Raw genomic sequence first — 24,669 nt, forward strand, 5'->3', positions numbered from 1 at the left:
AAGTAACCTGTGGCTCAAATGTTTGGGTGTGTTGGCTTTCAAAATAAATGCACTTAAATTGGTATGTTGACATTGATATACTGAACAAATAAAAAAATGAAAAACATATACTGAACAAATATCAAATGTAATAACGTATGAAGATTCACTACTAAAATTAGTTGCATCAAGTTGAAAACGTTGGAGAGTTTTCTGGCTGAAGTCACTGCAGAGTTTCTTTGACATTTCTTTGAGGTGCAACTAGGAAATCGTATGATCTTGGGAGGTTGGCAAACATACCATACCACATAACAAACAAATTTTGGGACTCTTTTAGGGTAACTGGATAATCAACAAACGTGTGCAGTTAATTTCTTTTTTTACCTCAGTCGAAAGGCACTTATTTTGAACGGAGTGAACCGGAAGTAATAGGGCTTTAGCTGCGCAGCAGCCGGAGAAAAAGCGTCCATTATGGCTGAGGTAAGGTTTGGGTTTTTATTAGTGTTTTAAAAAGTGACCGGTCAAATCAAGAATACACATTTACTAAGTTAACTTACTTTCATTGGTGTGTGTGTGTTGGTAAACGTTATCTTCGCGATACTTCTCAGCGACACTGACATGTCTGCAAATGGTAGCTAACGTGTTGTTGGTAAAGGCTAAATGGCTAATGTTACAATATATAATAGGTTAATGTAGGCTTTTCCTCTGACTTCATTAATTGACAGTGTCGCGTTTTTCTAGCAAGACCGAACGGTATTGGAACCAGTAATCGACGGTGCTTATTGCTTTGGAAGCTAAGATCAGACTAATGTTAGCTTACGTAAGTTGATTGGCTAGGTGGTATGCGCGTCCGAAATTCGCTGTCAGCTGTATTAGAGGAGGTTTTATGGTTGTACCCTTATATACACATCTCTGTATCTAAGAAAGATGGTTTGTTTCACACATTTTGATTCGTGGGCCAGACCCACAGTTTACAGGACCTCCAGCAGCCGACTGTGTCTTCCAAGGTGTTTGTCCAAAGAGACTACAGCTCAGGAACCATCTGCAAGTTCCAGACCAAGTTTCCCTCCGAGCTTGAGTCAAGGGTATGTTCACATTAACCTTAAATCTATTTCCCATTTCTATTTAAATATCGGAACACATTTTTATAAACATTTTTTTACTAAATAAAAGTTTTTGTTTGTTCAGATTGATAAGCAGCAGTTTGAGGAGACCGTCCAGACTCTGAACAACCTGTATGCTGAGGCAGAGAAGCTTGGGGGGAAGTCGTACCTGGAAGGCTGCCTGGCTTGTCTGACAGCGTATACCATTTTCCTCTGCATGGAAACACACTATGAAAAGGTAAAAATTCTTTGTCATATATATCATCAGCTAAGACTGTTTCTACACGATTTCCATGTAATGTAAAAGCCATTTTATTCATTTATTTGTGTTTTTCTCTTTACAGGTGTTAAAGAAGATTGGCAGGTTTATTAAAGACCAGAATGAGAAGATATATGCTCCTCGAGGTTTGCTGCTGACAGACCCAATAGAGAGAGGCCTCCGAGTTGTATCCTTTTCCTGGCTCCTGTTACAGAATTGTAATTACTACAAGCATTGTAGTGTCTGTGTTTAAAAAAAATATCTGGGTTAAATAGTACATTGTAGTATCTAAGTTCAGCATATGCATAAATGAGAAATTAATGATATTATAGTGTGCATTCAGTGCTTCATTTCTTTCTTAACTTGCAATTTCTCAGGTGGAAATAACCATCTTTGAAGACAGAAGTATTGGCTCTGGTAGATAAAAAATCTCTTGGTATGTTGTAATGAAGCCTTTGATCCACTTGCACATCACACAATTACTGAGAGTAATGTTATAGTACCAATACTAAGTCCATACATTTTTCTAGGTTACACTGAAACCACCCTTTAACATTTGTTTTTTTCCTCTTTATTTGTAATTTTTCTATAGGCTGATGGCTCTGCTCACAAGCATATTGAGAGGTCTTCTTCACCGAAAGGGATGTATATAATTTTGATCTGACCCTTTTTTTTTATTTATAAGTACTTTTTGGCTGCCAATCCTTTTTTGTTCTTAAATGTGTTTTGATTTCCTTTCATACATGAGGCTTGTACATGCCACATTGTAATTATTTGTACAGTTTTGTTATTCAGGCTCTGTGCTCCATCACTTGAATATGAAATTCAGTTTTGGATACTACGTTAATGTTGAATATGCTAAAGAGATTGTTCCTCTAACATGTAGTTTCTGAATTCTACTAAGTAGTTTTTGGCGAGCTTTGTGTTGTTTATTTGTTCAGCTCAAAGTTAAAGACACATTGTGGGTACATTAATGTAGTAGCTTTAATTTGAGTTCAGCGTGAAAGGAAGTAGCACAGAACCTGAAATATAAATGATCTGGACTATATAATTATGCCTGATTTGATGACTGGTCCGTTGGTGCCACAGTGATAAATGCTACATTTTGATCATAGTAATCATGAGTGATTTTGACTTTTATCTTTTTAACAAACCATAAGAAGTCACAAAACGTGTAGTGTGGTAGAAAACTGTTGAGGTTTATTTATGTTTAGTAATTATGAAATCTACATTGCTCCACAGTATTAACATTCTGGCTCTAGCCTTTGTTGAGGAAAATGTTTCTTATCTGTGCACCAGTTTGATTTTGTTAGTAAACATACTTTGTGGATGTTCTGAATTAATTGAATTTGGTCACTTCATATATGGGACAAGTTTACAATTAAATACATCGCCAAGTAATACTGCAACCCAATATATATAAGCTAAAAGTTCCTATCTGTAGTTATGACATCTGCATTTAATGGTCACATTTAACCATCTTGTTACGTGTCACTCTCACCACAGAAACCTTAACCTGAACTTCAGCAATGGCTTCTGTAGTTAGTGTTTGATACCAGTCTATCCTTTTCTCACAAATGTGCTTCTGTTTTATCTAAATAAATACTCTTTTCCTGAGCTTTGCAACTGATTTTATTGACATTACTTTCAGAGCAGCACCAGTTGTGACACATAAGAAATAGTATACTTTTGCTATTTTTAATCAGAATGAATACAGTTTACCCGGATTCAGTCTATACATTTTTACAACACTTTTAATTGCAAACGGAATGTTTTAGTTTTATTCTGAAGAACCTAAACCGGATGTGGTATTTGCTCCACCATAGAAAACATTGTTTACCGGAAGCTAAGAAGTGTTAGCTAGCTGTCGGTCTACTCCTGCCTGATGCTTTTTAATTGCATGTAGTCACATCTCCGTTCACACGCCCGTTAACTGAAGGCCTTAAACGGTATCATTGTGTTACTCTGTAAGCGTTTCTTGCCAACGTTTGCTTCAGCTGGTCGTTAGCTAGTGGGCTGGACACTGAATTGGTCCCCTCTCTCTCTGGCCGCCCTGGCGTTCACTTGTTACGATGGCACTTATCTCCCAAAGCAAGAGAATAAATTCGTGCATCTTGTTACGGACGAACTGGAAACGTACCAAGAGAAAGGCGAACGCAACAGGCAAGAAAGCAAACAGCTCAACACTTGTGTCAATGGGTCAAGGGGCGGGTTTAGTGTTTGTACTGTATTGCCTTTCAGCACTTCTACATGAAGTGGTGTTTTTACTATGTGTCTAACTGTCCGTCGTTGCCTCCGTGTCCAGCGTGCTCCTCTTCCCGCCTCTTCCTAACAGACTGCGGTATTTGACGCACAAGGCCGTAGAGGACTGGCCCGAATTCACCACCTTCTCCGTAGGAGAGGACTGGCATCGTAGAGTGGCGGTCTGTCATTCCGAGCTGAGGTACAGGCAGCCACGATACGCATCTTTCAACTGCCTTTGCATTTTGTTCCACGGATTTGACAATGTGGACTGTTTTCCTGTAGGGTTGAGGTGGAGGAAGACCGTGAATTAGACAGCAACATCAGCGCGTGTGAAGATGCTTTGAGACACAAGGAAGAGATGGAGAACGGGTATAAGCCCAAACATTCGGTCCCATCTCGGAACCGAGGGTCCAAGAGACCGGACAAGCCCCTGTACATGCCCCGGGCTGCTCGGGAGAGACTTTCCCTGCAGAACGCTCAAGAATCCACTGCAGAGTCGTGTCCGTCTTGTAGTAGTTGTGTCAACAGTTTATCTGATTCCCATAATGACACTGCAGACGCCACAAACTCCTCATCCACATCCAGCCAGGGCTCACAACCCAGTGTAGAGGCCAGCATCATTAGTCTCACTGCAGAAATGTCTTTACATTGTCCTCGGGAGGAGGACCAGGACAGGGACCAGTCTGGTTCCTGTCAGTCAGATATGACTCGGAAGAACCCTGACACGGACAAGAAATATGATCCTACTGTGCCATGCGATGCTCAGACAGAAGACACCGCTTTAGATGCAACGGATTTAACTGAAGAGGTACAGACATACTTTATTTTGATTGTGTTGTATACTATTTTTTTGTTTCTTGGGCATTTCCTATTACACCACACAAACTTATTTTGTGTTTTTGTCAGATCAAAGCACATCTGAAAGAGGCTGTTGTGTTTTCCATTGACCACGTTCACCATGATTATTCTTCATACGAGAATGTGTGCGTTGACCACGAGGGCTTTGGCCACGTCATTGAGATCTACAACTTCCCACCTTTGTTCAAAACGGAGGACCTCTTGGATGCTTTCACCGAGTACAGGTGTGAGCAGAAAGTTTTTACTGAAACCTAAAATAAAAACATCTTTGTTCTCTTTTTGGGCATACCACTTAATTACAGTTATACCCCAGATCTAGACAACACATGCATTACAAACATGCTATAAACATCTTTGCTGTCTGTTTCAGTGAAGGTGGAATGAAGATAAAGTGGGTGGACAACACACATGCCCTTGGGGTTTTCTCCAGTGAGTCAGCAGGTACGTGATGCCTTGTAAATGTTGGGGGTCGTTACTTTTCTGTGACATACTGTATGTAAATGCGGTGCATGATTATTGTGTGCAGCACTCCACGCCCTGTCCATCTGCCACCCACTCCTAAAGACACGTGCGTTATCTGAAGGGAGCAAAAAAGCGAAAGGCAAGGCCATTAGACGAGCAGGTAGGTGATTTCAATCTCTAAATAGCATGGATGCTCCCTGTTTACGGAGCTGTAGATATCAATCGTATGCTTATTTTTATGTTTGGTGTGGGAACATTCTAAACATCACATCACCATTGTTTTGTGTTGTTCTTTAGAGTTTATCCAGCCAGTGAAAGAACGTCCCAGGACGGACTCGGCTGTTGCCAGGCGGATGGTGACCAGAGCACTGGGGCTGAGGGGACGAGGACGAGCGCAGAGATATTAAGGAGGAGTGTTTATGATATTGGCATATACAGGTGAAGAGCACAACAGTTGTAAGCCTTCTATACATTGATGCATACTTAGAAATAATCTGCTCTTATAATTTTTATTTCAAAAAATGTAATGCATTCCCACATTCACCCATGCAAACAAAATGAAAACACTGAGGCAGCAATTGAAGACCCTTTTAAAATGAAGGGTCATCAAATTTGCAACTTAAAAAACTAATTTACAAAATAAGAAAAAAAATATTCATTTTCACATACACTTGTGGCTTGTACAGTACATCCATGATGTTGGTATAGTCCCTGATGCCAATACTAACGAAACATAGATACTGAGAAATAAGCTCAGGGGATGTGCAAGTCATGAGGATGAAATGTTCGGTTACACTCATGACATAAGAATTCAATAAATACAACTTTTTCAGGAGTGAACTGAAATACATAGATAACACAAAACTAACAAGGTTTCTTCTCTGCTTCACTTTAAGACTGAGAAACTTCACTTAATGTGAGAACTGATGGAGGGAGCATGTGTAACCACCTTTAGACATAAATAAATCTAATAAAAATGGCTCTGAAGGAAAATGCAAGAACAAATCAGACTTTGTTGAGGTTGTGGTTACATGTTGTCATAGGTTGTACCACAGCTGTTCTAGAAACAGGAGATCTTGGTGTGTGTTGTCAGCATCAGTTTCCATCCAGTAATTAACATCAACAACTTGTATTTGTTTTCAGTCATTACTAGCTAAAGCCTCAACTTTCCCTTGTTCATGTAATGATGTTGTTCTTCACAAAAATGCTTTAAACCAGAATTTAAAAAAACAATAGTTGGTGTAGGTAAGTTAATAAATTAATTTGCTTCAATCTTCCCTCATCTCTTCTGATAAGCACCTGGTCAAAATCAGCATTTCGATGTCAACATAGGCAAGACACACTAAACAAAATACATTTTGTACAGTTAAATGTGGTTGTTAACAATAACTCTTTGCAGTTTACCGTTTAATCGTTGTCCATTGTACCAGTGGAGCCCTGAGCTCATTAACAAATAACACTGATCTAAGGAGGTGAAAGAATACAGCCCCCTCTAGTGGTTGTCAAATGTTCATGTACGCGTCCCTTGTCCGTCCGTCCGTCCATGTTGTCGGTGTCAGGTCTACCTGTGTGAGAGCTGGTTTGTCAGTAATCCAGGAAACATTTCTTCTATTTCTGAACTCCGTGAGCCACCTGTGGATATCAGACAGAGGGAGGAGGGTCAATGCATGAGCATGGATTATGGCAACAAGTTCCTTCTCAAACAAATCTCAACCTATATCACCAACAACTTTTAAACATTTTATTAGTCATTTATAAAATTGTCCACTATTTTGGAAAGATGTTTATATTGTGATGTCTTAATATCTTAACTGTGTGTATTACAGAATATTGTGTCAGCCTCCCTTCACTAACAGGTGACTTCTAACGTCAGGCCCTGTTCTCCAGCACCGTTTGTCTGCGGACATATCAGCTGTGATGTGATGAAGATGGAGACCAACTCTGCCCAGTGATGGTTATTATTATTAGTTTCTGACTGGCTCAAGTGTCACAGATAAAGAAACCTGGTATATAGTTGGTTACTATAGTTAAAAGCTAATTATTGAATGCAGTTCACACAAGATTCATAGACAAACGTAATGTACCGTTCCCCTGAGAGAAGCAGGTCTGTTTAGAAATCTTTTCAATATTTTTTTTATAAACACCATTATGTTTGAGGCAGAAGAATAAGTTATTGTTATACAAAGCCATGTTATAATGGATTGAATTAACTTAAAGGTTGTTTTTAACATGTTCAGTTAATATTTATTTGTGTTACTGTAAATGTGTGAAGGTTGTTCCTCACTCCATGCATTAGAGAACTTAATAACATTCATGATAATAGGAATGTTGGGACACAAGTTTTGTTTAATACAAAATTGTAAAAAAAAAAAAGTAAATTGTTGTTGAAGATCATCCAAAATTGTTTTGGAATCTGTGTTTGATTAAAAATAGTACAATACAAGCTTGTAGTATTAAATGTGATAAAGGTACTCTTAAACATCCCTGCTGTGTAAATCCTACCTGTTGGATCTTAGGAAGTATCTTAGTATTCTGAAATACTGCAGTTTTGTTCCCATAAGATTTAAGATCAAATCACCAAAGTGCAAATATTTTTTAAATATATAACAAAAATAGGTTGTTGACATCTTCACATGCAGCATGGGGTCTATTTTACACAATGTCATCAGTAGACTCAAAGAATCCAGAGAAATCATACAGAAAAAGACCAAAGAGTCCAAGAGAGAAACCCTCCAGAATTGGAACGCAAGGGAGTAGTGGATTATTTAGTCCCATAAAATACCACATTTTATTTTAAGGTAAACAGTGATTTCACAAAACTTTTAATGTGACTTAAGTGTTCACAGGACTCACCTATATAACAGTTGTACGTCCATATCCGATGTCCGTCGTACCTGCAGCGGCACTTCATGATGTTGTTGGTGTAATCTGACTCTGCCACCTCATAGTTGGGGTTTATCACAACCTGGCAGAGAAAAAGGTATTAAAGGTGAAACATGCGTAAAGTTAATTATTTCTCTCTTAAGTTCTCAAAGTCTTGGAATCGCAGAAAAGGACGCTCGAACAGTTTTCCGTAGGAAAAGTTTAATCGTTTTTCAGTTTCTACAGACAATGTAGGAACCAACCTGTAGGATGTAGTCGCCAGGCTTCACGTCTGTGATGTCGATCCACTGGCAGTCGATGTCATGCCTGTAGGTGTCCCAGCAGCCAACTGTGATGCCTTGGGCACCAAAGTTGGCACATTCGTATCTCTTCTGGATCCCTGTCCACAATTAGAGCACTTTAATTTAGTTTCTCTCAATTATTTTCCACAAACATAAGCTAAACACTAACTCATACACAAAAGGTGTTTACCCTCATCACAGTGTGTGTCCTCCAGACAGAAGCTGGCTTTGTGTCCCTCTGCCACTTTGGAGCCATTGAGACTCAGCAAGTCGTAGTGGGTGAAGACCTCCATGCTGTGGTAGTGTCTGAGGGATAAACCTTCATTAGCACTGACGTAGGTCCCGTTTGACACAGTCACTGGTCTAGTCCTCACCTGTGGCATTCGTGCCAGACCCAGGAGTGGTGCGCGGCGCGTGGCCTGAAGTCCGACTGGCCGTTGTTGTGGATCTGCGAGGAGAAGCGCAGCAGGCGGCGGTAGGACGTGGGCTCGGCCTTGTCGGCGCTGCTGGCCAGACAGCGCTCCTCGTGGGCACACTGCAGCGCGTACATGGGCCTGTCCTCCAGGTAGGTGGTCTGCTCCACTACCTGGGAGCTGAGGACCAGGTCTGGGGCGGCTGGAGGGGGGAGATCAGCGCTTAGTGCGGCTCATGAAGGCCTTTTGATTATATTGATGGGGTTCAATTGTTCGGCCCATGAGCTGCTTTTTGCCTGGATTCGTACTGCGATGCGTTTCTTACTCTGAGTACAGGAGACCCCAGCAGCAAAGCGACCTCCTCCCCTGGGACAGTCGATGAACTTCCCGTGATGTAGACACTGATCCAGGGTCAGCTCGGTTCCTGAACACCTCACCCCACTCATCACCACTGCATCAGATGAGGAATCTCCCTGCCAGTACCATGTTTCCTGAGGGAGAGAAGAGGTAAAATGTCACTCAACCAAAGCTCATGGGTTAAAATTATATTTATTGTCTTTCCTGCTGAAGTTTAGATAAAAAGTATTACTTCTGGTAGTATTCTGTTCACAACTGCAAGATTTTGGATTTAGATTTTAACTGAAACAAGGAGATAAGACGTTTCTGCCTTTTTGGCAAAAATAATTAATTGTCTCTAACAGAAAACATTGTTTTAATTTAATTTCTATGTTTAATTTGCCAAACTTCCCAGCGGCAAATCAGAAGGGTCTCATGCACAGCGAGGGGTTCATCGTCCTCATCGCGCTGCCCTGAAATCTCCCTTAATACAAAACCTCCTACTTTCCGTCATCTTCCGAGAAAGCGGAGGACTCATGAGAAAGTATGTAGCTGAGCGATGCGGACGTGGGAAGGGAGGGGAGGACACATAAGAGCATGGTTTGAGCTCCGTGTCATTAGTTCCATGTGGGGGCCAGGTTCGCCTGCAGAAGCTCTTAAAGTCGGACAGGAAAGACTCTGCGGAGAGTTTGAGGCCCTGCTCTGCCAAGATAACAAGGAGAGATCATGTATTGCTGCTACGCTATTTGTTATTACAATGCTTTGACCTGTTAATTTATTTATTTTTAAAGCTGGAAATGCCCAGTAGACACCTGATGTAATGTAACTGTCTGTTATCGTTCACAGTAGCAGTAACACACAGATGCCAGAAGCTAACGCAGCCTTAATGGGCTGCTGGACGTTAACAGTCTCTCACCTCCTGGTTTAACAGGTGAACTGAGGTCCCCTTTGAAAAGCGAGAGCGAAGCGTGAGCAGGCGCTGACGTCACCGGTGGAGCGTCCATGAAAGTTCAAAGGCGACGTGCAAGTTCTCCCTACGCCTCTGCTTTACCACCGCTGCTCCCTGCACTGACTGAGCCTGTTTGATGTATCTGAGCCCCGTGGGCTCAACAAAGGTGAGGCCCGTTTCAGTGAGAGTTCCTCATATTAACAGGGCTGGAACGTCAGCTCCTAATGAACCCACTGAACCCCACTTAATGGCAGAACTGGCGACGCGTCAGCAAATACCAGCGCACAGTGACACCAGTGAAAGCTGTGGCAACACCTACATGTATACGCTGTATGTTGTGTAACATATTCACAGACTAACAATTATTTTATCAGCATATTTGTGTATGTAACCCTCCTCCAACCAATGTTTTCTATTGGTGTTCATTTAAATACATTGGTTTAACGCTCCCCACCTGGAACGCATGGTTGGCGAAGCCCAGACCCAGCTGTCTGCAGACCACCATGGCCTCCATGGTCCCCCAGCTGTCGCTGCACACCGTGCCCCACACCAGCGAGCCGTTCCTCTCTGCCAGGACCTCCACGCGGCCCTCGTACGGGTTACGGCCACCGCCTAATCGGAGCTGTGAACACAGACGAGCCCATGTGTGATGACGTGTGTACAGGCGGAGCGTGTCTGGTCTCCGTCACGGTCGCTCACTCTGTTGTGGAAGCCCATGGCAGGAACGTGACACCGGACCGCCGCGTCTTCCTCGTGGCTGCAGCCCAGCGAGTCCCGGTTGAAGTAGCACTCAGTCAGCGACTTCTCAAAGCCAGAGCACTCCACCTCATTCATGTGGACCGGCCCGATGCCTAAACACAGAGAATGCAGAACTATTAGTACTGAATGGAGCACTCACAATGTGTCCTCGATTTAACAGATAATCATTTTAGAACCATTACTTAATTCAGTTATTAACAGGGAGAATTCTGATTTACTATGGTGTTAAGCCTGTACTGCCACTACTCGTGACCTTATTTGTTTGTATGTGGTGCAGGAACACGACGTCTTGCCAAACACCAATGATTTCCTGCTCCATGGATTTATGGGGCAAAGCAAACAAGCAGTCGGATGGAAAAAGACACTTGAGGCCTGTAAAGAATCTCTGCATCGTTTTTGTTCAGGTTAAAAAAAGTCAGTGGACGGTGGCGAAGTTTCCACAATAACACGTGTGAGTGCTCCCTTGCGACAGACACGAGAACGTCTGCAGTGATGTGAGCTTTGAAAACGCAGACGGCCACTGGAAGTCGCCCACAACAGGAACGGCTCAGAGCAGTAATTATGACTTCCTGTAGTGACAGATGAGCAACAATGCATTTAAAACATTTGCGAGACTCACAAATGCGCAAATAACTGATTCATATTTTCCTTCAGTCCACTCCTATAACTTCTAAAAACAAACAAAATTTGAAGTGTGTTTCTGTCTGGAGACATTTTTGTATCCAGTGTTTAGTGTCTAAAAAAATCCCCTACAATTCTTTTGCACTCTCCGACAAAGAATTCCTCTCCCATAAAGTTTTTTTTTCTCCCCAGAACATTTTGTGCACTGTTGTGTTCACTGTTCCCGTGAGCACGTGCTTTTCATAATTCCCCGCTATATTGCATTTCACAGATTCAGAGTCTCAGCATCAACGCGCTTCGCCATATATCCCCTAACACCTCCGTGCGCTGACGGAAGGTGGGTCTGCGCTGATTGAAGTCAGACGAGAGCATGTGGAGGCGGAGTAGCTTTCATTTTCACAGCTGCGGGTTTGTTCCGCCTGGAATCTTGCCTCCGGACAGTCCCTGAACGCGAGGAGCAACCCTGTGAGCGCGAAAAGCCTCACGGTGGCCATTTTTGAGCATATGAAGTCAGCATTCGCGCGTTCGATCGCCACAGACCGGCTCCCACCTTGGCCCATTCGGGCTCCGCTCAGCGCCTCCTTGGCGCTGCCGAAGCCCAGCTCTCGACACACCACGGTGGCGGCCCGGATGTTCCAGTTGTCGTCGCACACTGTGCCCCACTGGCCGTTCTTCAGCACCTCCACGCGCCCCTCGCCCGCGTTGGCCCCCCCCCTGAGTCGCACCAAGGGTTGCTGCAGAGGCAGACGGCACCGCAGATGTTAGATGGTGGATCTCAGCTGGTAAAACACTGTCTGTCACTGACGTTAATGGTAGTGGCTGGCGTCGTCCGACCCACCTCCACCCGGTAGGCTTTTCTGAACCCGACGTTGACGCTGGGGGCGAAGGCCCGTCCGGGCACACAGCTGACCACCACGGGCATGCCCCGGCTACACGTCTTGTTGCCCTTCAGCTCTATCTCCCGGCCCAGTTTGCAGTCAGACAGCTCGGACTCGTTGCCCGTGCAGTTGACGGAGAAGCCCCAGTAGTTCTTCTTGCGACGCTTGGCCAGCAGCCTGGGAAGGAATAAAATAACTAATTAAGGCAACTTGGACCAGTGATTTGATGTATTCCTTGGGAAGTCACTCATCTTCATCTTTTTAATAGGAGAACACAAACGCTTTGACCTTTTTCTTTTTCACACTTCACCAAAACATTGAGAAGCTCTTTTATGGGAACTTATTGTGCGTGAGGAATTCAACAATGCCCATCCTATGGTGTGAAGCACTATGGAGGTATTGTTTAGTGGGCACCTAACGGTTCCCATGACCCCGTGTTTGAATGGATGTCACCAACTGAGGGTCATCAAGCAACAACACGCCTTGAAGCCGATCTCAGCATTGCAAGAAGTAGACGATCTAATGAATCCAGCATGTGCTGCAGCTACAGCTTCGATTTTCTTCCACTGCAGATGTTGTAAACAAATCAGAACGTAGCTTCAGGTTTGTAGTCGCTCTATATTTGATTGATAGCTTAATTCTTTTCTGTTGATCTCTTTGCACATTAAAGCAGGTGGTGCTTGTGCCAAACACATACAAACTTTCATAGTTTTTCCTCATCAGCGAAACAGAGCAGCATCCCTCACTTCAAAATCACACGAGCTTTGTTACCCCAGTGATAAACAAAGACCATTAACATATAAACACGCTCCATATGTGTGCACACGTCACTGAGGAACCCAGGCAAACAGCCTCGGCCCTGTAGGAGACACGTGTTCTTCTCCTCTGTGCTGTTACGAGGCAGAGGTTCGCGCTTGTGATTTTGAACATCTGTTTTGTTGGGAACTTCAGTTTCCATGTTAGCAGATAAGAGCAGACACAGTGTTCCGGGACGCAGCTGGCTTCGCGTTAGGCCACATATTCGCCAGGACATCGTATCACTCATGAGAGGAACGGTTAAAGAGGCGGGAGAGCCACTGTTTTCACTGTCATCTCCCGGAAAGAGCCAAACTGTGTGTGCAGCGTTTGGCCGCTGGTCAAGAATCTCCAGGCTCAAGTCTGTTTAAGCTCAGTGTGGAAAAGAGATGAGTGATGATCGTGTGTAAACATACGTGGTTATGTAACGTTTCCACTGTGTGAAGTGATTTAAAATATGGCCTCAGTCCTACATGAAGCACAAAAAGCTGCCACATATAGAAAAACAAGCTTGTATAGTGCTTTTTCCATATGGGGATGTGTGGTGCACCCTAGCATGATGACATGCTTTTACACTGGTGTGAATTTCAGGGTTCACTCTATGTATAGCAGTGCTATGTTTGCTATAACCCAAGCTGTAATTAGCCCAGCGACATTGGAAATGTTTACATTTCAAGTGGTGGACTCGTTTGAGGACCAGCGCCACAACCAGCGTGACTCACTTGTAGGGTCGGACGTTGAAGGACTTCTCGGCGGGGAAGCCGTACATGCCGCAGAGGACCCTGCTGTTCATCTCCGTCCACCCTTCGCTACAGATCTGCCTCCACTTGCCGCCGTCCTTCACCTCCAGAAAGCCCTCGGTGATGGGAATCCTCTTCCGGTGAGAATATGTGGCCCTGATCCTCACATCTTCCACCTGCACCGGCAACCCCTGAGACACATGACAGTGAAGACCTTTCACCCCTCATATCTGATCAGCTGGATTCACTGCCATCAAACCTGACATTTCATCATGTCTTTCATCATTTTTCATTCTGCCCATGTTTGATTTATAATAAATATAATATAATTTAGACAGACTTTGAATTCTGCAACATTCACACGTAATCATGCTTTAAATCCAGTCTGACTGCTTATCAGTAGTATCTTTAAAGAGACGCTGGACAAGAATGTCAGATCATGTAAAGGCGCCTTTAAGACCCAATGGTTGAAATTCTTGTTAATAATGCATTCCTGTATCACTATCTGCATTCCAATGCTTTTGCAATCTAGCTGAGTCATTATTTCAATTCCCATGTTTCACCGTGAAATACACTGTAAACCCACTACATGACATTCATCTAACTGAAGTTTGCATAAACCTTGGTGACATCAGTAAACTATTCTATAAACAAGCTGTAATCTGTCAAACAGACAATAAAGTTCTATGGGAACTCTTATTTAATTATTTTTTTTAATTGCTTGTGCTTTGGGCCTTCACCTTCTGCATATCTACAGTATTCCTATATTATCGCCAACGGGACATAAATGTAGATCGTGAGTGGGAAAATAAACCCCTCAGCCTTTTAGGAATGTAACAGTTTGAAAAATGTGAAGACTAAATCGCTGTTTAAACTTGTTAAGTGTAGCTGGTCGGACGAATGTCTGGAATTTGTCTTAACTGTTTTTTTGTGTGTGTGTTCTGTGTAGAGCTGTGTATACGTCTCACGTGGCAGCACAGCTGTCAAAGCCCGTAAACAGCGTTTAAGGTTTCTCCCACAGGAGACGACTATAATGGAATAACTGACATCCCATCACATGATAAAGGTATAAACATATAGAGTGGTACTTATTACTGTTAAGATAATAATTACTATTGTTGACTGAATGAGCCTAGATGCTAAAGAGACATTAGTCTTTCCTCCACAGTTCATTATATACATATGCAAATAAAATGCGAGATAATTAATTAACTAATAAACCTCAATTTATTCAAATGACATCACAGGAACTGAGCTGCTGAGAGTTCAGGTTATGAGCCTGGTGGTCCACAGGCTTTAAAGCCAGTTGGTCAAAGCGAATGTCCCCCTAAATCACGCCGGAGTGCTAAACTTTGACCTCCAGGACATCTTGGGAAAAGAGCTACCTAGTAACTGCCGTTGTTCATTTCCTTTCTGTTTGCACTGTTTGCTGCTGGGTGTGAGGCGGCGCGGCCCAAACTCTGGGCTCCTCTGAGCCATGTGACTGCTGAGCTCAATCATTTTGCCAAATTCATCTTCTTTTATCTCCCCCCACCCCCCCCCCCCAAAAAAAAACCCTCCAGCATTCATGCATTTCTCCCTGAAACATTAAACCTTTCCCCACAGGGTGGTTTCCTGAGGTGGCGTCAGCCTAAAGGAATGTCCAAGGCTTCTCTAAACACTAGAAACGGCAGCGCGGGCGGAGCCACGTCCGCGTCAGACTGCTTCTCGCTGACCCCAGTCGTGCCGCGCGCCGCCGCGCTGAGTTCAGCTGAAAACCGCCCTTTCATGAGGAGATTCCTGGGGGCCACGGCGTGACGGGCCGCTTTCCGTTGATGCCTGGCTGGACGACAGGGCGAGGAGACGTGATGAGGATCACGCGCTCACCCGAAACCCTATCATTACGCTGATTATACGACACGAGCGCTAGGATAAAACCTGCAGTGGTCGTAAAAAAATAAAATCGTTTGATACAGAGGATGAACTCATACATAGAAATCAGTCCCAGCTGAAGCCAGGTGCAGGGAACAAAAGCCCAGACAGGACGAGTGGTGGGTGGTTGTGAGACGGGGCACCGCGCAGGGTCCGAGCATTGGGCTCGGAGGGAGGAAACGGGCCGTCTGGACGCGTGAGGCTGACGAGAGGGGAACAGATGCCCACAGCTGGGAACGGTCGAGGCGTTCCCGACCCACCCCCCGAACCCAGACCACCAGACGTAAACTCAGCAAAATCCTGTCTGGCCGAGGCCGCTCTCCTGCAGTCTTTGTTAGCGCAGGTTGGCAAACCTGGACCGGGCCAAAGGTGCGGTCCGTCCAGAACAAGGCCTCAGTCTTCCTCCCAATCTATTCATTTGTTCAGTCCATCGGGCAGCTGTACATTTTGCTTTGCTTTACACAGTATGACCTGGTTCTGTTATGGAGGTCGCAGTCAGGTTAATTCTTAACTGGACCTTTTCTTTTTTACATTCATTCAGTGACTTCATTCATTCAAGTGGTTATAAAAAAAAACCTTTCCCCTTTTCAAATATTTACAGATACTTGTTGGTGTTTATAAAAAGCAAGCATTCTTCATTTCACTTTCTAAAGTCAGCTTTGACCATTACTGAACTTTTTCCAACTGGAGGCTTGTTTTTCTGTGGGGGTCTCGTGCTGTATGTGGATGTGTGAACATGGGGCTTTGGTCAAGCCGGTGTCTGACTAATGCTTCCACTACTGTGCATTTCTTCCGCCTGCGCTCAGCCTTCCAGCCTGGCTGCACATTTATTTGCACGTGTGCCCAGGCACGCTCCCACCCTCCCAGACGCTCGCCCCACCTCACGAAACACGGCAAGTATGAATGATAATCAGTCCACGGTTCAGAGGAAACGCAAGGGAACGGCAAGGTTCTGTGAAATGACTTTCACATCTGCACCGGCCCACTCCCACCACAGTCTGACCGACCCGTCTGAGATTGTGTATGTAGCGAGTAGTCATATACTTTGCACCTGGAATATCTATTGAGTGAACTTCCCCCTTCGTAGCAAAGAAAAGAAAAATATTAGATAGACAAAACTCACACTACTCAAACTGGAGATTACTGTAAAAAATGACACCTTTTCAAAAGTATAATGAACTGGAAATGAATATACTTATTATTATTATAATGATTGGTCTTCAGATATTATCATTGAAAGAATTTTGGATGATATAACATTAGCTACAGGTTCTACTGTGAGGAGCTTTGGTTTCATCTCATCTTTGACCAAGATCTCTCCTTCACATTATATTTTAAAGAAATCTCTACAACCGTCTTCTTCCAATTTACTGTAGTTATAATTAAAATATTACAATTTATTGATGGACCTAAGAAATCGCTGACCTACTGGAATCTGTGAGCCTCTGAGGTTCCAGTAGGGTTTGGTTGCACTTGGTTTTAGCTTGGCTCGCTGTTTTTAAATTAAAGATAACCACCTCATTGTGGCCTCGTAGATAAAGACAGTTTGGCCTCTAATGGTATTCACAGTAATGTGCTTTTCCTATTAGCACACACACTAAATTGTGGGGCTAATTCCAGCCAATCTAATAATTACGTGTAAAACCTTTATTACAGTAAATGTTTCTCAGAGATGTCTCAGGGGCATCTTTTTCCATTTCATAGCTCCGTTTGTGTAATATCTCTGCATTGAGCTGAGGCCACAGTGGAACATGTGGTGGATGTGTCTGCTACTCTTTCCACGAGAGAGTGAAACCGGCTCCAGCCTTTTCTCCCCTCGGTCAGTCTCCTCCTCGCAGACCACTCACACAGATAACGCTGGCAGACGATCCCACTTTGGCTTGGGTTCCTGTTATAGTGTAGCAGAGAATGCAAGGAGGTGACATTCTTGGACACCAGTGCAGACGCTCAACGTTTGCCTCGTTTTGAACCCAGAGTCTTCTCACTGCAGCATTGTGTTGTGTGTTGTTGGGAGTAAATACAGAGGTCGTTTTCCTTTTTCTTCCATTCAGGATGATAATAATCTGACAATGGTAGTAGTTGACGTCCACAGTATTTTCCTTTTAGGTAGTGGTGAAAAATCTAAAAGTTATGATGAAATGAGTCAAGCTTTGGGGAGCAACACTTCCCACTGGAACGTTCTCCTGTGCACGTAACAATGCATTGAGCAATGGCCAAAAAAAAAACACACACGGAAAAGAACATCCCCAAATAACGTCTATCAAACTCAAGCATGCAGCTATAATTATCGTACAATTACACATCACAGTGTCTTATAAACAGCTACCAAATGTAGACTGGAATATTAGGCAAGGATTGTCTGGATTTTGGTGACACGTGAGGTTCCCATGTGACCGGCAGCTGAACATTTGGCTGCTTGATGTCCCCGCTCACAGATTCTAAACAAAGAGTTCTTCCATCCTAAACTTTGGTTCTGCCCGTGCTCGAAGAATGACTCATGCCTCAGTGAGAAACAAACACTTAGATTAACTGTGCTGCAATAGACAAAAGCATCAAACTGTGCTCTAATAATATTAAATGCCAGGAAGTGTATTTTTTGGGGGGGTTGTGGGGGGGGTTAGATGCTGCGTGCCACAATAAATAACATTGTTCGCTCACACAGGAACGTATGTTGGGTTGTCGTGTTGAGAAATTCCGTAAGTAGATGAAAAACATTCTGTAGACAGTTTTTTTCTCCTCCACGGAGCAAAGAAGGAGCAGACAACATCACAGACAGACTTTACTGTCAGAATGAGCCGCTGGGGAGGTCACGGGTCAAACGGCTGCTCTGATAAGAAAACCCTGGTTGTCGGCTAAACGACCTGATGTGTTCTAAGCACGAACGCTTTCATCTTCGTTCTGCGCAGGGCAGCGGATCCTTCGTTCCACTGAAGCTGAATAAAGGCTGACAGGTTGGCGGCTCCAGTGGACCATTGTCCGTGATCAAAGCACAGAGCGAGCTGTGAAGTGTTCCAACAGCTTGAACCCCAGAAAGCCACAATAACCGTCGTCTGAGACAACTTTGTAAATTGCACATTTACCCTCAAACCCCGAAAATGTCCTTACACAGTACAGATGTTTCCTGTTTCAGCCTATTGACATTTCAAGTCCCTAGTTATATATTTATAGATGGGCTCTGAAACGTGCCTACACTGCTAAAATACCGATCATTTCACCTTTCTTCCGCTCCACACGCACATAGTTTTGATGTGAACATTCCAGAATGGAAGGAACACTGTGGCCCATTGATGACGTCGGCTCCGGCGCGGTTAAAGAGGTGCAGCTACACCTTTTCCCATTCGTCTCCCCTGCGACTTGAAAGGGCTCTTCCAGACGGAGGAAATATTTACCGGGCGGGGGACTGTGCTGCAGGAATAACCCAGAGACCCTAAATACACAGGTGGAATAAGGAACAGGAGGGTGATGCTGACATGCATGAGCTGTAAGAGTCGCACCGCAGCGGACTGGGTCCTACACCCCATGATTAAATATTTAAATGACTGTTTCTGTCTGTTCCTTGTTCCTGATCAAACACACAACGGAGCACTTGAAAGGCTTAGATGAGTTGCTTTTACTCAGTCCGCTAAAAAACATAATCTCTGTTTGCCAGACTTTCACCACCACACGTCTGAGCTGCCAACAGAATGCTGCTGCGTGTCTGTCGTTCCGGCTTCATTAGGGAAACCCTCTGGGGCTTTTTAATAACTTGCTCTGAAGGACAACCTCTATCTGTATCTATCTCCCGTCACGTCCACAGACGCACACGCAGACTTTCCATTCGCACAGAGGCATGTGTTCTGTGCAGCCAGACGGGATGGTCTTCCCCTCTCTATGAGTCACCGCCACGATCCCCCCCGGCCGAGGAGCGGGGGCCTGGTGCGGGCAGGCAGGGACCAATAGGAGCCCGGCTCCGGCCTCAGAACAAGTGGTGCCGTTCAACAGCTTGACTTTAGACACAGCCATGTGCTGAGTTGACGGTTTTTTGGGCCGCTCTCGTTTTACAGCAGACGTGACTTTCTACACGGAAGAAGTCAGTAAGACATTTTGTCCAGACATGATCATTTTCGTATCTGTTACTCTACTACTGCAATTACTAGTTTTATCCATTTGGTCATGCGAAGACATGTATGATAAAAACATACAGAAAGGGACTTTTTGGCAGGACAGTTTTAACATAGTTACACCAGTGACCACATATGATTTTGTATGTAATATTAATTGAAACAAAGAAAATGCAAATCAGATTTAACTAAGGATTACAAATAATTGCAGGATTGAAGCAAAAGTATTAACTTTAAGGCTATTAAAATAGTCTTAAAGTTTTTTTTAGACAGATTGAACAACACTGTGAGCAGTGTTGAGATATTCACATAAGCATTTTAAGCAATACTTGCTGACTAGGAGGAACAGAGTTCAATAAAGAGTCTGATGCATATAGTGGCTTTAAATGGGGTTATAGAACTAAAACAGTGGGATCCTCTAGCAGTCATAGACTTAATCACCAAATAACAATTGAATGAATACTACAAAACAAGCACATTTCAAACGTCTTCATTGATCTTTGACTGTGTGCATATTTACCACAAAGTAAATCAGTTTAACATCCTTGAAGCTGTGGCACCCAGTAAGAGCTAGAAATCCTTAATGGGACAGCGTTAGATGTCTCCTGGCAACCAGTTCATTCACTGCTTGTCTTCACAGGCCATAAAGTTATTTATAGTTTTAAATGGTGCAACCCAAGCTGGCGAACCAACAGCAGTAAATTAGCTACTACACACTCTGGACTTTATCTGACAGTGTAGCTTTTATTTTTCTGGCACATCATCTGTGTATCTGTCTGGCTCAAACCAGAAACCTGGAACGTTTTAAAGCGAATACTTCACTTTGAGCTACTTGGAACTAAGTATTATAATGAGATATTTCTTTTATCTCAAGCCTGTTCTTTTTTTAACTTCACTGGACATCTGTTCTGGTTGCCTGTGTGTGCTTGATGCTGCCTGAGCGCTATTAATTATGTGATGCAGCGATCCCACCCGAGTGGATGAGGTTTCATAGGTGGATGTGTTTCTGTGTGAACCCACCTCCTCGCTGTTGGCCTGGTTCCGGGTGAACTTGAAGCCCGGTATGCGCCGCTGGTTGCACACCACCCCGACGTCCTCTGAATGTTTGCAGTCAGACACGCCGAAGCCGTTGGATTCACACAGGGCCAGGCTCTTCTCTGCACCGGAGCAGTGCACGTTGTCGAGCCAGATGCGGCCTGAAGGAGAGTGAGGAGAGAGTTTTGTACTTTTGGTCAAACAACTTGTGCAATGTGCCACAAAACTGGACAATAACCATTTGAATGCATTGTTTCATATTTACTCTGCGCTGGTGCTGTTTTCTCGCCTCTGGAGAGAGTTATATGCTACTAAATATTCAACAATTCCACTAAGTCTAGTCACAGAGACAGTGAAGTCAACTCACGTGGAGACAGATCTACTCTCCAACCTTTTTTTTTTTTTTTTTGCCAAAATCTGGCCAATAAATGTTGTAACTACTGAAACAGAGCATCTGGCGTCCAGCTGGCTGTTCTGAATCAGCTGTGAGCGAGACTACATAACTCGTGGCCATGGAAACCACCAACAGCCTCAACGTGTTGCCGAGGAACATCCTGATCATACCTGGAACGTGACACATGGTAAACGGTCACGCAGCCGCCTCCCGCCTGTGGAACATTTTCACAATAAGGAATACGTAACGCGACAAACGTTTCCGAGAGAACGCCGGCAGGCTCTCAGCGCACGTTTGTCCAAACAAATAGCCTGCGCTGCCAGTTTTCATGCACGTCGGCTGCAGTTTTGGGATCTTAAAGGGAAAAGAGCGGATGGCTCAGCGCAGGGGGAGCCGTTCGTTTGCTGGCTGAGCTTTTATTGGCACTTTAAGTCAGCCGCGCAGCGTTACCTGGACGTAGCACAGCGTTCAAATAAAACTGATTTAGTGTCGACTACACCTGCGGATCTTATTGGCGTTTCTGCAGGAAACCCCTCTGCATCCAAAGTCTGTCCGTACTTGTTGTGCAGTCACAACATGTTGACTTCAAGTGAAAACATTTGCTGGTTCTCTTCACTGGCGCATTAGTCATCGTGAGGGGAAATAAAAAATGTTCTCAATCACTTTAATAGCTGTGTCTTCACCGAGAACAAGGAAATACACTGAAACCTTGTGTGAGCTAACTCCTTGAATGAAATATTTGGGAAATTCAAGGCCCCCCTCATCATAAACAGATTAACCAGATAATTCTATGCACAAAAAAGTGTCTTTTATTAAGCAACAAAAACCTTTAAAATCCCAGTAACAAAGGCCCTCAATTCACAGTTTGTCTAAAATAAGGTGCGTGGTTGTACATCAAAGACACTTTCATTGCTTCTCCTAAGTAGCATGCATGCAACATTATATGCATGGAGTATATTGCTTCATAATTGCGCTTCTCAAAATTGCCATAATGACCGTGGCCCGTCGGGAAGCACATAACTTAAGTTAATTACTTCACTTTTAAAGTGGCTGGCTAAGATGTGGCCGGGCCAGTGGGAAAACATGTGCCTCAAACAAGGGCCACTGCTTTAATTACTGGCTACCTACTTGCATACGCCACCAACCACCAGCAGCTATCGCATTAGCGGAGCTGGGAATCCCATCAGTGTTTTACAGTGATGGAGGAGTTCCTGCGTGACAAAGACGAGATGAGACGGTCGGTTTACACACACACTCAGTGTTTCCAGTCCCCCCTACTCTAATGGTTTTTACTGGAGTGGTGCGGCTCACTCGCATTGTAATGGGAAAACCATCGCCTGAGGGTATGAGCAGTCAGACGGGGGGGAACGCGTACCTCATTCAACCTCCACGGAAAATATCAAATACCAGAAAGACATATTTGGATGTGTGGGGCTGGTGGTCTGATAATATTAACACCCAATAACCCTCACTCAGCTGACAGATAAGGATCTGAAGGGTCCTATTTGGGTGCAGCCCATTCCTAAGGCCAACGATGTGCAGCCTCACCTTCTCCTCTTCCGTACTTGGCCGAGGGCGACCAGGACGCGGCGTCGACGAAGCCCAGCTCTTTGCACACGACTTGGGCGGCGTAGATGGAGAAGTCGTCGTCGCACACCGTGCCCCACTCTCCGTTGTAGAAAACCTCCACCCGGCCCTCGTAGTGTTTCCGCTTGTCCCCGGCGAGACGCAGCTGGATGACGGGGGCGCCGGGGCCCGACTGGGCCCTACACAGGCCCAGCAGGGCGGACACGGCGCCGAAGACGGCGACTGGATGCAGCATGTTGAGGAAATAGGACCTAGGGAGGACAAAAAGGCTGTTGCATTAACAACTGAAGCTGTGTGACCTTACACTGATCCATGCTTTATGAGTCCTGTTGAAGGAGACGGGCTAAAACCACTGAAACCACAGGCTTCCACAGTATATTAAGCTAATGGTGGAAATGTGTTCACCTGCCAAGGACGACTTGGACGCGATAAGGAGGGATTCATCTCTCTACCTGTCTGGAGCCTGACGCTGAGCCAACGCAGGCCCCCGAGGGGTGGGAGCTGCCCCTCGTTATGGGCTGATCGGCCGATCGGCGCCCGGAGGCAGAGCCACCGAGGTTCAGAGAGAAGTTGAATCGAGTTCAACCCTGCCTGCCTTCATATTTCATGGTAAACCCTGGAAGTGTCAGATGAGGGGCCCGAAAGCCCCCGGGGAGGAATGTTCCTGGAGTTAAGTAAGCGGGAAGGAAGACAGTGAAAGTGGGGTCCGAGCCTTGGAGGGGGGGGGGGGGGGATTTTCCAAGTTGACGTCATAGCAACTGCCCAACGCACTTGAGAAAACATCCCCAGATTGATTCCACAGTCAAGCTTGGGGTCACCATAGCGAGAGGTGGGGTTCACCGTATGCAAAGAGCAAACACACCCGGAGCACAAGAATCAGTAGCACGAACGAGTTAAATTAATCCGACAGCGTTGAGTAAATGCACACAAACGGCTCGGGGCGAACGAGTAGTTAGTGCAGAGTGGAGGCTGAGGTCAACGCAGGAAAGCTGACTTCGCCACGCTCTCAGTCAAAGCCGGTGCTCACAGTGTTCCTCGTTCATTAGCACACAGACATAAATCAGACTCAGCCCCAGCATGCAGAGGGTCCACGGGGAGGGGCGGAGACAGACCCCTGGACGGGGGCGAGGACCACTCAGAAAATACACCCGATGTCAGACAGGAACACACAGACATGATCCCAGCAGTGACTGCTGATGGATGTGAGCTCTATGTTAAAACACAGGAACAGCCCACGTTCCTATACAGTAAATAAAGTATGAGTCTGAGAGGAAAATGAAATAATTAGCGGTTGTCTACTACAGTTTTTAACGACTATTCCTATTTATTTAGGCTTCAAGTCCAAAAGGAACCAGAAAAGTCAGCGTAAAGTTAGCTCCCTGGAGTTTCACATTCCTGCACGTGCGACTATCACCCAATTAGCAGTCGACGGATGACCCTTTACTCACTCTTTACGGGCGTAGCGCGAGCGGTGCCGCCTTCCAGGACGCAGACGCGCGTTTCCAACCTGCTGGAGCGGATGAGGTGCGAGTCAGCGCCCCTTTGTCCCTTTAGTACTCGCCGGGCTCTTTCCTCCGCTCCCCTCACATCTGGCAACGCGCTGCCGTCCCACTCCTCGCCGCGCCCGGCAGCCAATCGGAGCCCGCCTCAGCATCCAGGACCCGCCCCCTCCGGCCCAGTCGCCTGGGTTACAAAAACACAGCACGAGGGCTGGAACGATCCCTGGACCCGACTCTGTAGATACCGCCGCCGTTGCTTGTGTCAAACGGTACATTTTCCGCACTGGGTTGGCACTTTTTTTTTTTCTTCTTTTTGCGAGTCCCACGTGCCACCTCCCATGTTCAGCGCATTTCTGACTGAACTTCTGAGCTGTGAAATATTTTGATAGTGAACTTGAACACAAGCCTAAATCAGTCATAAAATGTTTTTTACAGAAAATTACAGGGTTGCCAGGTCTTAACGTGCAGCCCCAGACTGGGCAAGCAGGAAACATAACTGCAAATGTTTCTACATCGCTCCCTGCAGTACAGCATGTGAGTTCCAGCACATGCAACGAATTATAGCGTTAGCATGTCTGTCTTC

The 24,669-nt window shown here is 44.9% G+C and overlaps 3 protein-coding genes across 5 annotated transcripts; 2 read left to right on the forward strand and 1 right to left on the reverse strand.

Moving 5' to 3' along the window:
- Positions 1–306: 306 nt before the first annotated feature.
- On the forward strand, positions 307–2,958 carry golga7 (golgin A7). 3 transcript variants are annotated; one of them, XM_029152027.2, is made up of 6 exons: positions 307–459; positions 942–1,064; positions 1,168–1,320; positions 1,427–1,528; positions 1,719–1,777; positions 1,934–2,958. In XM_029152027.2, the coding sequence occupies exons 1-5, from the start codon at positions 451–453 to the stop codon at positions 1,764–1,766; spliced, it is 435 nt and encodes a 144-aa protein (XP_029007860.1). In that variant the 5' UTR covers positions 307–450; the 3' UTR covers positions 1,767–1,777; positions 1,934–2,958. The 3 variants fall into 3 exon arrangements, with proteins under 3 accessions (XP_029007860.1, XP_040926835.1, XP_029007859.1); XM_041070901.2 differs by lacking the exon at positions 307–459 and adding an exon at positions 588–610; XM_029152026.3 differs by lacking the exon at positions 307–459 and adding an exon at positions 658–799.
- Positions 2,871–7,348, forward strand: r3hcc1 (R3H domain and coiled-coil containing 1). Its single transcript, XM_029150553.3, has 9 exons — positions 2,871–2,882; positions 3,350–3,504; positions 3,647–3,784; positions 3,868–4,393; positions 4,492–4,667; positions 4,814–4,884; positions 4,970–5,065; positions 5,203–5,343; positions 6,732–7,348. The coding sequence occupies exons 1-8, from the start codon at positions 2,871–2,873 to the stop codon at positions 5,310–5,312; spliced, it is 1,284 nt and encodes a 427-aa protein (XP_029006386.1). The 3' UTR covers positions 5,313–5,343; positions 6,732–7,348.
- Positions 5,399–24,177, reverse strand: loxl2a (lysyl oxidase-like 2a). The gene is made up of 14 exons (XM_029151284.3): positions 24,036–24,177; positions 22,549–22,838; positions 20,592–20,767; positions 13,543–13,751; positions 11,986–12,202; positions 11,698–11,881; positions 10,467–10,618; positions 10,222–10,389; positions 8,808–8,973; positions 8,444–8,684; positions 8,260–8,375; positions 8,031–8,167; positions 7,759–7,870; positions 5,399–6,537 (listed from the first exon to the last, which is right to left on the reverse strand). Exons 2-14 carry the CDS (start codon positions 22,820–22,822, stop codon positions 6,467–6,469), a joined length of 2,223 nt encoding a protein of 740 aa, XP_029007117.1. The 5' UTR covers positions 22,823–22,838; positions 24,036–24,177; the 3' UTR covers positions 5,399–6,466.
- Positions 24,178–24,669: the final 492 nt, after the last annotated feature.

This window comes from Betta splendens, chromosome 5 (assembly GCF_900634795.4).
Source record: "Betta splendens chromosome 5, fBetSpl5.4, whole genome shotgun sequence".
In the NCBI taxonomy this organism is placed as follows: Eukaryota; Metazoa; Chordata; class Actinopteri; order Anabantiformes; family Osphronemidae; genus Betta; species Betta splendens.